A 14,280-nucleotide genomic window follows, 5' to 3' on the forward strand; every position below is an offset into this window, starting at 1 on the left:
AGGGTATGCACATGCATAAAGTGAGTGGAAAATCGAGTGGCAAAGTGAGTTTAACGTCGCTTAACGTCGTTTCATGCGATCAGATAGGACTTTTCTGTTTGGATGTATGGGCTGTCAAGGCCAGAAAGTAGGTTTTTTTGCCACTCAGTAGGCGTTCTCGCAAAACTTCCGCATTCCGGGTATGATGATGATGTCCCACGCATACCCTCAATTGAAACCGAAATACTGAAGTAAGCTAAAGGTATCAGGTATCACTTAACTTTTTCGCTGCTATCTACGTTTATAAAGGTAGCCAGTCTATCGGTACCTACTGGTGCTATGTAACTACACGTATATGTTCATAGACAACCGTATACTGAAAGCAGCGACCGTCAGTTTACCTTTTAGCACTGCTCCAGTTAGTATGGAGAGCCTCCGTCCCCACCATCTTTAAATCCAGCTCCATTGAGCCTCCATTATAACAGGATTTTCAAAGCGCTGTATCTCAAAAGGTTCGAGCCCTGTCCATGGTGAGCCGTCGCGCACCCGACGATCGTAAATCATTTGTGAGTTTGTATCGCATCGCTGAGCACATGGTTGTAACTGGTTGTAATGATAGCTAAGGGGTCTGAGCTAATGCGACTGATACTGTGCTCATAACAAAAGCCCCCACCTTCCTGAATAACCCGGAAAGGAAACAAGGATGGTAGAGTTAGAGTGGACGGGTGGCGTTCCCTAGGTGTGCTTATGCTGCCACCTGGCGGCACAGAAAAAGTTAACCACTTAAACCCTATACTTGGAGTCCCTCAGGGCTCCAAAAACGTTCTGTTTTTTTACATTTCTTTGCTGAAAATACACAATCTATGGGGCGCCCGCTGGCCAAGCGGTCCAGGCGCATGCCACATAATAGGCTTTGGCCCGACAGCGTGTTCGAGTCCATTTTATGACGACCTTTGATGCATGTCTCTCTCCTTCTCTCTCTCCCTCTTTCCTGTCCATCTTCACTTGATACTATCAATAAAGGCAAAAAAGCCACAAAAACAATCTTAAAAAATACAATAAAATACACACAAGCTCACAACCTGCCACAATGTGATGCGTTGTGAGCTTGTAGATCCAGAATACGGATGCGGGGTTGACGTTGTTAAATACAGCACATGTCATAAAGAAGCAGGTGTCAATGATATACGTACCACTCCTGAACCGCGCTTCATCCACACGATGGTCAGGGACGGGTTTCCTGTCCAGGCACAGTTGAACACAGCATCAGAACCCTGGTCCACCTGCAGGGAGTGAGGTTCTGCTGCCATCCTGGGCCCAACTGGTTCAACACACAAACCAACAGATAGTGAGTTTCTGCTGCCATCCTGGGCCCAACTGGTTCAACACACAAACCAACAGATACAGTAGTGAGTTTCTGCTGCCATCCTGGGCCCAACTGGTTCAACACACAAACCAACAGATAGTGAGTTTCTGCTGCCATCCTGGGCCCAACTGGTTCAACACACAAACCAACAGATACAGTAGTGAGTTTCTGCTGCCATCCTGGGCACAACTGGTTCAACACACAAACCAACAGATAGTGAGTTTCTGCTGCCATGCTGGGCCCAACTGGTTCAACACACAAACCAACAGATAGTGAGTTTCTGCTGCCATGCTGGGCCCAACTGGTTACTAACACAAACCAACAGATTGTGAGGCTCTGCTGCCATCCTGGGCACAACTGGTTCAACACACCAAACACATCAAGAAACGTATTGTCCTGTGATATGTCATTCCATTACCTCCAAGTGTAGAGCAAATTAAAGGTTCCCAAACTTTTCAGGTCACTCACGACCCCCCAAAAGAATCATAATTATTTGAACTGGGGACCCCCCACCCTGATAAGCACATGGCATCACATTTAGTTTTGACTCGGTTCCACCGATAAATATTGTGAAAATGTACTATAACTATAAGCTCACAACCGCACCCCAGTTTGGGAACGACCGGTGTTGTAGAGCATGAGTACTGAACTTGCCAGAGCAAGTTTAGTCAAGTTATATAATAAAGAACATAAGGACACAGACGTCATTTTCGCACTGAGGTGTTGAACTCCCACCGGAAGTTCGGTGAAAAAACATTGGAGTCTATGAGAGCCGGCTGGACAGCTTATGAACAAACACTATTTCTGAACGATTGAGACATTTTATAAAATACTGGGCTGAGGAAAATTAAAGAAGACATAATATTACATATTCGTTTTCTGCTGTGTTTCTTTTCGATGTGTACACTGTATAAGTTTATAGAGGCATCTAAAGAGCACAAAGTATGTTTCTGAGCATTCCAAGTATCGCAAGACTGTCCACTGTTTCCTGTCTGGCAACCAAATCTTGTGATACCTTCGAGAAAGAAACGATACGTGCCGCTGTTTAGATCCTCAATAAAATGATATACTGTGCAGATCGAAAAGCAAGTGATTAGGGTGCGTCCCTATTGGTAGGGAGATGTACTGTATAGGCCTACTGTGCTTTCTCACCTGTACCTGAAAGCAGATCCAATTCATCGCCATGAAACCACACTAAATATATTTGTTATTTTTTAACTTTTTTTAAAATCCATTCATGAGTTGTCTTGACTGAAATGTATTTCATGAATGCTGACACTAGAGAGATTGAATGGTTTATATCGAGTTGGGACAACAGATGTTCAGGAGGCGGAGAACCACACCTTTACTCCGCCCAACACACCAATCATCTATCAGTCTCTCCCTCCCTCGGTCCCTCCTCTCTCTCTGCCTCTCCCTCTCTACCCCCCCCCCCCTCTATCTCTCACTTTCTCTGTCTCTACCTCATCTCTCCCTTCCTCTTCTCAGGTTCCTGCCGGGTGGTCTCTCCGTCCACGAATGCGGTTACGTGCTGACGATGCAAACCTCCACGCCAAAGACTCCTGGGTCAGCAACCCTCCCCTCATCCATTCTTTATTTATGTTCTAATAAAAAAACATCCTCAATGGTGTGGTTCTTGATGTGCAAATTATGTACAGTAGATACCTTGTCGCCTCCTTTTTATTTCTTCAATTATTTCCTTCCCTTGCCTGCACTCCCTGCCCCCAACTTCTTTCTTTTCTTTCTATTTCTGAAAACAATCAAAGTTGGTAGCACTGTCGCATCACAGCGTGTTCTTCAAGTGCCCATACCCTAGGTGAGGTTGGCAAAAGGGCCTTTCTATGTGGAGTTTGCATGTTCTCCCTATATAATATCCCCTGGCTACCTATAGGGTAGGTACCCTCACAAAAAACATGCTAATAATTGTGTTTATACATGGGATGACCAGAATTAATTTTAAAAGATGAAAATTGAAACGTTAGGTAAAGGACAACTTTAGTTAGGTTAGGTTCATGTTTTAGGTTGTTGAGAAAGTATATATTTTTTAATTTGCTGCTTTCTTTCATTTTAGCGATTTTTGACATTCAGTAGATCCCGTGATCTTTTGTGACCAAATGTAATTTCTTGGGGTCTAGGAGGACTATAGTAAAAAATGAAAAAATAAATCGCTATACCATTTTGTAAAAAAAATACGTATTTAGCCCCATGTTTGAATTCCCCCGGCCCCTGTCAAAAACTGCTAAATCCCTAAAACGAAAGAAAGCAGCAAATGAGAAAGTGGTCATCTTTTACTTTCTCTAATAACAACCTAAAACATGCATCTTGGTTGAAAAAAACTAAAGTTGTCCTCCTTTGACCGTTAAAGGAACCGATGTTGAGAAGAATGAGAGCAACCAGGCTGGTACCTGCATGGGGTTGTCTGTCTGAATGAGTCAAACTCACAGTAAACGTCCACGTTCCTGCTGATGTTGGTGTTTCCCAGTGCGTTGTTGACTTCACAGGACACGGGCTCCGTGAAGAAGGAATGGTCCACCACAGCCTCGTACGTGTCCCCCGACACCTCTGGGATCACACTGCCCCCCTTGGCCCACCTGAAATGGGTCACATGATCACACACACGCACACATATCTGGGTTAAACAAATTCACCAGCAGCCCCCCCTCACCCCCCCCTTTTTTTGCACAGGGACACGTGCGTTATACAGCCAAGTGCCAACACAAGTCAAGGATGTGCTGCATTATTCACAGTTCTTCAGTTTCTCTCGACATTAAATGCAAATAGAATAACGACAAAGATATGTTTCAGTCTAGCGTAGTCTTCTAGGGTCTACTCTAGGTATTTTAATTGACAGGATTTGCATTTAGTGATAAAGAATCAATGTAATTAACACATTTGGAAGAGCTTGTGAGAGTCGAGGCAGCTCTTCCTAGCTCGTACAGTGCAGTAAACAGTATACTGTATATACCTGCATAATATTGAGCTGAGAAGTGAAAATCACCGTCTGTTTATTACGTCTGGAGAGGTGCCCTCCTGCACAGGCTTCACACGCACCTCCTGCAGGAGACTTGGTTCAGTGCTGATTTTGACAGTAAAGTTTGATTTAGTTTCAAAGTCCTTTGAATATAATTCCAGTTAGTTTGAGTCATATTTTAGTCATCTGAAATATTTTAGTGTTAGTCTAATTTTAGTCCACTATATTGTAATATAGTGGAATATTTTGAGACCGGGGTCAAGACATTTTTAGAATCGGCCTCAGGTTAAAGTGGACATTAAAGTGGTTAAATGCGGGTTAACGAAGTATAGACTAAACTAGAGTAAAGACATGCATGCATTTTTTTGTTGAGCAGTGGGGGGTAACAATAAAGAAGCATGTTGGTGCAAGGTGTTCCTGCTGAACTGAATCACATACTGTAAATGTGTCTCCTTGCCATGGCAGCTTGTTATGAATTTCTCAACGGCTTTGTCAACCACGCTTCAGTCAACCACCTCCACCTTAAATTATTTAAGGAAATGTGTTCAACAGGGGCATGAATAGGCAGTGCCTGCATGTATGCCTGTATGGCAGTACTGAAAAAAGCAAGAGGCTTTTGCTCAAGTGTAAGGGACAAGATCATCTGCGCGTTCCAACGCACACACATGACATGATGCTACCATTCATTCAGAAGAAAGCTTGATCAAGTGGGATGAAATCTGGGTCACGATTGAAGGAGAAAGACGTCGCCTTCATCTAAGCTACTTGACAAGGCCATCAGCATGCACGGAAATGTTGCATGTTTGGCTATTAGCATTGCTTTCACTGTCATCATATCGCACACATATCCAGCATGAAGCGGGGATCATGTGAGGGAGTCATCTAAAGGTTCCCTGGCGTATCTCTTCAAACCCTGATCAGAAACTTCTCAGGGGAGGACTCTCATAGTCGGAAACCACCCACGTATGGCGTGCCACTCTCCATCACACTACACCGTCTCGTCTGACACGGCACATACGGCGGAGTCGCCCTGACACGTTCTTGTTTCAGAAACGGAGGTGACCATGTTGTCAGACTATAGTGTTTGTCATCCACCGTCTTCAAAGGGCACCTCATGGACGTTTGAACTTGTTTGATTGGAGACGTGTCGGGACTCGGGAGTCCCCGCCGCTCTGACACGACATCTCTTGGTACCTTCAAGACAGGTCCGATTACCTTGAAGCCTTTGTCGTGCATCTTACGGGGGGAGGGGGGTGGAGGGTGTGTTGAGACCAGTTTTATTTCTCTGCAATGATTCTCAAAGTTGAGTCCGGGCCCTTGACATGATGGTCTTTGAGAACCACGGTGCTTAAAACAATAGCAAAATAGGCAACGAATCAGACAAAACAGTGAGGAGTCTGAGGACATGAATAACAACACAGAGATTACATCGCAATAGTTTTTTTAAATAAATAAATTAAAAAAGGTTGTTTATTTTGGCTGCCCAATACATCATGCAGTAGTGTGTGAGCAACATGGACCTAGCTCGTTCATGATGAAAGCCAAGCCCATATCAACTCCAAAATCAATTGCTTCATGGCCAGATGTCTCTCCGCTAGTTATCCTATCAGTTTCTGGTTCCTGCTGCGGAAATTGAGACTGACTATTCTCAGCAAGACTGACATATTATATCGCTGTCAGTAATGTTCACAGATGTCCAGTTATCGTAACTTGACATCGATTCTTCTCCTCCACCCATGTCAACATAATATCCTCGCTGTCACACGGAAACCTTGTACACTTTGAATCTTTTTTCTTAAATGAATGTGTCACATAAAACTGGCAAAATATTTAACCAATTAAAGTTTTCCAAAGAGCTTGTGACTAAATTATAATTACAGTATTTGGAAGAAAATGGAAGACATTTTTTCTCTTACGTAGCCCGACTGTGACAAAAGTATATGCTAGCCTTCTGTGGTGAGATGAAAACAGAATGTGACATACAAGTTGACGCGTGCATTTCTCTTAAAAGAACCACGGCCTGATTCTGATCTAACTGTAATGAACTTTACATCGGATTCCTCATATGCTCCTTGATGCTGACAGCCTGCTCAAGGTATCCATTTCTGCTATTTCTGGAGCAGCCACTTCCACAACGCCATGAACAATGAGCTCATTGGGAAAAGTAATTTAAGATTCTTTTGGTTAGCTGAGCTCCAAGTAATGACAGTCTGTCATAATACTTTTATAATTTAATGAACTCAAGTCTGTCATTGGAGGAAGAGCCATGCGGGTCTCTGACCGTAGAAATAATACAAAGATTCTTGTACCAGAATAAAAAATGTCATTCAGACATAAACCCAGTTAGACATAAACTCAGTCAGACGAACTCAGTCAGACTGACTCAGACATAAACTCAGTCAGACTGACTCAGACATAAACTCAGGTTTGGCCTTTTTGTTTTAGCCTGCTGGTGGATGCTACAGTAGCCTGCATGGTTAACCACTCCCCCTTGAGTGAAATGTTTTCAAGAGGGAGTCGTTAGGGCCCAAAATAACCTTGGATTTTCTTTTTCTTCCCCGGGACAAATCAAAAACGCCAATAATTCACACATGGGGTTGTCAGTGAGGCCTTGATTTACAGTGTGCTTGCTTGCTTCCGTTTCATGTTGCGCACCAAAAATAGTCGATCTACAGGCGCACAATGTGCGCTCTCTGTGACATGTAAAAAGAAAAACTCAATGCACCTGTCGTTCTGATTGGTTCAAAAACACACAACTTTACACACAACTGAAACTTCAAAATAAAATGCTAAAAAAAACATTGCACAAGGTCTTTAAAATTCAGGTGTGCCAAAATATCGATATTGCAATATATCGCAAAACTCCCTCTCACGATAAATGTATCGACACACTGCCGGCAAATATCGAGATTTGATTAGGCTACACCATGCATGTGCTCTATGGATTATTTCGGTTGCCAATGAGTGCAGTACTTCATGTCTGTCTGTGGTGGCGCTATTGAGATATAGGGGTGTACAGTCAGTGTTACAGTACTCGGCCAATTCGTTATGCACAAAAATCTAATAACATGTTTTGCCTTTTATGGGTATTTGTTTTCTTCTTCAGTTACAGATATCGTGATATAACATTCATTACATTTCTTGCAATACATTCAGTATCACAGATATCGTAATATTATCGTTATTGAGGGCCACATATCGCCACAGTTATCGTGTCGTGAGCTACCCGTAACGCCCCTCCCCTAGTTTAAAATGTTCTAAAAAATTATAATAAATAAAGGAACGGTTTTGGACAGACAAAGGTCTCCACCCGACAGCAGCGATTCTACATTTAAAGGTTGGAAGTTCACCCAAAATATACGTACATACATATATATCGCTACAGTTTCATACTGTGATTTGCTAAGGTTTGACAGCACAGGAACACGTCTCCATTGAAGGCCACTGAACTCATTCTAATGAGCTGGGCTGTATCATGATTCCTTGTGCTCGGTGATGACAGCCTGATAGGTACAGTATCTGATATGGCTATTTCTGGAGCAGGCACCACACCACAACGATCGGCAAGAATTACAGTATGAGTAATACTAATGACACAGTTAAGATTCTTGTTCATGCATTGTCGCCGACAGGTGGGAAACCTTGTAGGTCCACTATTCCAAAAAATAGGGGGGAAATAACCCGTGTTCAAATGGATCCAATGTATTTTCTACTTAGTCACTAGCACTTGTTAACACTTTGCATTGGTTTGACATAAAAGCCACAGACAAGCTTAACCACTTTCACATAATTTAATAATAATAGTATTTCAGCAATTTTTGCTACTTTTGTGTGACGCTGAAATATGCCGAAGTTTGCACAAAGTAATCTGCAATACAGCGACTATATATAGGATATTATTAAGATGGGTGTATATATGCTGCTTGCTTAGGTGTCAAGTATGTTACATAGCTGTTGCTGATGTATCTGTTAATGCCGTTAATTATCACCATGTAAATGTTGTCCTTAGATCAGTACAATAGAGCACCAAAGTACAATGGTTCATTGGGTCACCTCCTATAAATATCTAGGAGTGCACATGGATTGTGATATAAGCTGGCACTCCCATGTGACAAGTATGTGTGCAAAAGTACACCAACGCCTTCATTTTCTCCGTAGGCTCAGACTCTTTGGTGTAGAAACATAATGCTGATCTTCTATAGAGCTAGTATAGAGTCAATTCTAAGGTATGGTATCACCAGTTGGTTTGGAAACTTAACTGTAAAATACAAATCTGTTTTTCATATAATTCAAAATGGCGGGTGATTTAAAGATCAGAGGTCAGAATATGCAAGTTGTTCGGCATTAGGAGACGCATATGAGTATCGAAGTTAAATTGCCGACGGTCAAGCGGTTCATGAGCTATGCTCGTTCAAAGTTTGCATTTTCAATTGAGTACTATAGCGCCACCCTTTGGCCAAATGGACACCCCCAGGGAAAAGGAAACGAGGCCGACCTAAGATCACCTGGCGCAGTAGAGGCTGAACTGCTGGAGATGGGTCTCTCATGGGGCACGGCGCAACTGGTTGCCAAAGACTGTGATAGGTGGAGGAACATTATCGATGCCTTAAGCCCCATTGGGGGCGAAGAGCAAAAGTAAGTAAAGTAATTCATATTGGGGGCCATTTCTTTCTCAACATATCAACCTTTCTGTTACTATCTTGGAGTTGGTCAGTTCCTGTTATACTCAGCCACCGTGCCAGCTTTTCTCAGGCTGAACACAGAGAGACAAAACTTAAATAGCTCAATCCCATTGTACTTGGATATTAGATAAAAAAAACTGATTTAGCTGCTACTACTGCCGCAAATGTCCCATGCAAAGTGCTAGTCAGTACTAGTCACTAGCCACTTATGGGTCTCTGCCCTGCTCTGCTCTAACTGTAAGACTGTAATATTTAGATTTTGTGCTGTCATGCTCGTTTAAGCACTGGTAGACAGGCAGCAGGCTAGATGTGTTTGGGAATGTTGTTGAAGGTTATGTTATTTGGTTAGCTGACACCCAAGCCATACAGCGTTTATTTCCGATATCTGATCTGGGATCGGTTCTGACAGACAAAACAAGAGTCCCTGGCAGCGACTGAATTCAGCCCCTATCACAGTGAGCAATGCTAGGCAACTTCCCTCAGACTGGACACACAGAGAAACAAACTGTTATAGCTCAATCTCATTGTATTTAAGATATTCAATAGAACAAAACAAAAAGAAGAAAGAAAGGTGTCCTTCATAGTGTTATTTTTTTAATGTCCTTGTCCCGGTGTTTTTGTCGTATTCATGCTGTAGTTGCAACCATACCTTTACAGTACAAGTAAGAACATTTTGATACATCGATGTGAGGATTTTAATCTGCAGTAGGTGTTCTTAGTAATGCATCTTTTTATTCCATTACATTTCCTCTGTGATTTGTTACGGTTCCCTAAGTTCAGGATAAGTAGCGCGGCGGAGCGAAGCAGCAACATGTCTCGCTGTAATGGCAGAAGTTATTGCACTGAACACCATTACATAAATACCAAAAGACACTAATCATACTTTGCAGCCTCATCTCGGCAACAGAGTATGCGCTGTTTGCTTTTAAACTGGCTTCCATTAATCCATGAAGTTCAGAATGATTTATTAATCATTCATTTTTGTATTGTTGCTCTTTGCAGTTTTATTTGTTCTATTTAAGTTATAAGCTATACAATGCATTCTTATTCTTTAAAGACAATGTGAGAATGAACTAGAAAATTCAAAGAATGTAATTGCTATCTTATTCATTCAGAAAGGATCACAAATTTACAAATGGACAGACATCTGTATTTTCACAGTCAACCACAATATATTTTAGTCAACCACAATATATTTTTTCTTTCTTTCTTTTTTTTGTAATCAAATATGGACAGAGATTGATTACTATATCCACAGGCTGTAACTGTGACACAGGACCTGCAGATTCCACTCCGGCAAAAATAATTAATCCGCAACCACCATGGCCAAAAAGACTGTTTCTGAGTGGGCATCAAATCACTGAAACCACATTAATCCAAATGTCACTAAGGCACGAATCACACTGTAGGTTGCAAAAAAGGAAGAACTCAAAACTGTAGGTAGGTGGGTCATAAGTTAGAACTGTCTATCCCTTTGTTATCTTTTTGGTAAGAACTATTTCATTGGCCAAAAATACAGTATAAGCAACTCAGATATAGCTCTAATGAACACACCTAACACTAGCCATTCATCAAAAGGTCTTTTCTTATTCCCGAGTGCAATGGCACACTGAGTAATGTACTGCATGGAGAGCAATGAGAACACAGAGAGCTCTACCAGCACAGGTCCAGTGGTGGAGAGTAACTAAGTACATTTACTCAGGTACTATACTTAAGTACAGTTTTGAAGTATATTTTCAACTTTACTGGAGTATTTCAGTTACTTCTACTCTACTAACCTGACTCCAGATTGCAGCAGTATTGAGTTCACAAGTTAATTACCTCCTCCTACCTGCATCTGGTCTCTCTCAAGCAGAAACGATGAACCCAAAGCAGCGGGACAAAAATCTGATATCACCATAATAATTTGGAGTTGTAGTCTTTTTAGGTTGTGTAAACTTGTGTTTACATGTGCGCTGTGGCATATAGCTTCAATACGTCATCAGTCTCACAATGATCCCGCCTCTAGCGGCCAAATAGGCCTATCGCTCCGATCAGCACTGGTTCGATCGTCTCAGCCTGAGAGAGACCAGATGGAAGCAGGAGGAGGAACCCACTACTGCCACCATATTGCACTTTTACTAATTATTTGAAAGTTTCTTTGTAGATTTGGATTATTACAAAACATCAACCACTTCCGCTAACAGTTACAGTATACATTTCTGCCTTTTTGAAAATAGCCGATCTACAATCTTTTATACATTTTAAAACTTGAAATGGGACATTCTGCATAATGAGTACTTTTACGTTTGGTACTTTAAGTACATTTGGATGTTCTTACTTTTGTACTTGTATACTTGTAAGCAGAGTATTACATATTGCAGTATTGATACTTTTACTTAGGTAATACTGAGTACTGTGTAAAAGTGGCTTTGAACAGAAGCTGTCTAATGGAACACTAGCTGTCTCTCTTTTTCTCGGTGGAGTGGAGTGGTACTGTAGCACAGAATGTTTGTTTATGGGATCGTCAAACCTTTTATGAGCTACTCTATTATAAACGTGTTTCCTGCAGCTTGCTTTAACTGACTTTAAGACCGCTCTTATGTGAATATGACTACAGCTCAGTTATTTATTTATTTTCTGTTTCTTTCCTATCAACCATACCATTTAACACTTTAACTGCCATGTCTTGATTAATTAATTATTGCATCACTGCCCTTCATTATTTTGAAGGCCCACCGAGACGTGAACCGGATGTAAACACACACTGTGTTGTGACAGACGAGCGCCTTTTCCTTCACCCGGAAAATACATTTTGTAACCGCGATCATCGGTTCTTTAGAAAAACAAAAGAAACGCAATCTGGGAAAATAATACGAGATAGATGTAATTTTCTAAATGTGATAACGTTGTGACGGACGGCAGTGCTAGTATTGATGCCAAGTGTCACATAGAGCCTGTCAAATCGGGGTAACGGGTAGCATATCTGCACTTATGATAAAACCGCCTGAATGCTTCGTACAGTATAATAAACATTTAAACATAGACTATTAATACTATACAAATAATACTATTCAATATATCCATCTTCCATGGATGATCGTGATTAATGCACAGTATCATATTTGTGTGATAAACTAGACTGGAAGACAAAAACTCACCACTTACATATTTGTGCGTGTGCGTGCATATATATAAATACAACTACAATAGCCCTATTTATGTTATACTATAGCAATCATTTAATCATTCATAATATATTCTACCCCCCCACCACCCAAAATGGACTAAGTCTAGACATATAAAGGTCCCGTAGGACACTGAGCTAACATCTGTTATATTCTATTGTGTGTTCTCTCCTCCCACACACACACACACACACACACACACACACACACACTCCTCCCTCTCTGTGTTCTCTGCTGCGAGTCGGGACAGATGAAGATGCAAATAGGGACCAGATGACGACTTTATGTCTTGGTTTAGCACAACAACTGTTAATGCAGAATGTCAATGTGTCCGTTCATCTGCCATCACACATCACACATCTATCACACACACACACACACACACACACACACACACACACACACACACACACACACACACACACACACACACACTTGCATGGCTTCCGCCGCAATCGGTGTATGAATGTGTGTGTGAATGGGTGAATGTAATGCACAATCTATGTAAATCGCCTTGGATAAAGGTGCTAGATAAATTCACCATTTACACACACATGTGCGTATGCACCATAGATACTGTATTCACAAGCGGGCACACACCAATGTTTTTATTACTACACTTGTGGGACGTCAACATTTTAGGGCGATGATTTCATGAATGGCATTACAATAAATATGGGCCAATTTTAACTGTAAGCCTAAAGCCTAAGCCTACAGCAAATACCAAAATAGCAGATCTACAAGCTCGTAGATCAGTTCGGTGCACTAGTATAAATCAGACGTAATCATCTGTAATGCCTAAACCTAACGTATCTTGTCTAATTCAGACACCTGAATCTTTTCCGTATCCTAAACTGTCTAGAAAAATTCCATTTCTGAAATTCTACTGTACTTGCATAGGTGGGGACGTTGCATACGTGGACACACACACACACACACACACACACACACACACACACACACACACACACACACACACACACACACACACACACACACACACACACACACACACACACACACACACACACACACACACACACACACACACACACACACACACACACACACACACACACACACACACACACACACACACACACACACACACACACACACACACACACACACACACACACACACACACACACACACACACACACACACACACACACACACACACACACACACACACACACACACACACACACCTCTCTTCTGGGGGGAACTCCAGGTGCCAGAAAACAGTGGAACAGGTTTATGTCTGTAAGGGGGATTTTTGCACCATTGTGTTGAACATCAAATGGATGACAACAAGCCAAGCCTAACCGGCTCAACCCAGCCGCTCATTAGACCCCACAAAAAGTGACAAATGAGGAAACGAGAGGAGACAGCTTCATTCCAAAATAAAAAGCACTCAGCAGCGGCAAAGAGCTCCAGGTGCCAACGCCATCACGGCCTCCCATGGGGATGAAATGTGGACCTGTTTGGAAGAGACATCAACTCATCTCTTCTCTCTATGCCCACATTACTCTCTATCTCTGGAAGAGACATCAACTCATCTCTTCTCTCTATGCCCACATTACCCTCTCTCTCTGTCTCTGTATCCCCACATTACTCTGTCTCTATCTCCTTCCATCTCTGTCTCTCTATCTCCCCACATTACACTGTCTCTGTCTCTATCTCTTTCCATCTCAGTCTCTCCATCTCCCCACATTACACTGTCTCTGTCTCTTTGTCCTTCCATCTGTCTCTTCTCTCTACCCCACACATTACTCTCTCTGTCTCCCTCTCTTTACTTCTGTCTGTCTGTCTGTCTGTCTGTCGCTCTTTCCGTCTGTCGCTCTGTCTGTCTGCTGTCTGTCTGTCTGTCTGTCTGTCTGTCTGTCTGTCGCTCTTTCCGTCTGTCGCTCTGTCTGTCTGTCTGTCTGTCTGTCTGTCTTTGTCTCTCTCTCTCTGTTCACATCTCATTGTATTTTTTGACACCATGCCACTGTTTTCTGTCATGCAGTGCTTGTCTATTTCTGTTTTTTGCATCCATCCCATTCCACCTTCACCTGTCACTTTTTGTATTATTCTTTAAATTAACTGGCTTCTGGGCTCCCCTCTCGTATG

At 42.1% G+C, this 14,280-nt stretch overlaps 1 protein-coding gene across 1 annotated transcript in view; it reads right to left on the reverse strand.

Annotated features, from left to right (window-relative positions):
* The window catches only part of LOC308327152 (kin of IRRE-like protein 3), a 233,674-nt gene that overhangs the window by 26,507 nt on the left and 192,887 nt on the right, over nucleotides 1–14,280 (reverse strand). Inside the window, exons 7-8 of the mRNA XM_080780360.1 lie at nucleotides 3,788–3,936; nucleotides 1,173–1,300 (exon numbers count right to left, since the gene is read on the reverse strand). Of these exons, the coding sequence (XP_080636486.1) occupies nucleotides 1,173–1,300; nucleotides 3,788–3,936 (277 nt within the window). The remainder of the gene's footprint in view (nucleotides 1–1,172; nucleotides 1,301–3,787; nucleotides 3,937–14,280) is intronic.

Source organism: Protomyctophum bolini, assembly GCF_963924005.1.
Source record: "Protomyctophum bolini genome assembly, chromosome: 13".
Taxonomy (NCBI): Eukaryota; Metazoa; Chordata; class Actinopteri; order Myctophiformes; family Myctophidae; genus Protomyctophum; species Protomyctophum bolini.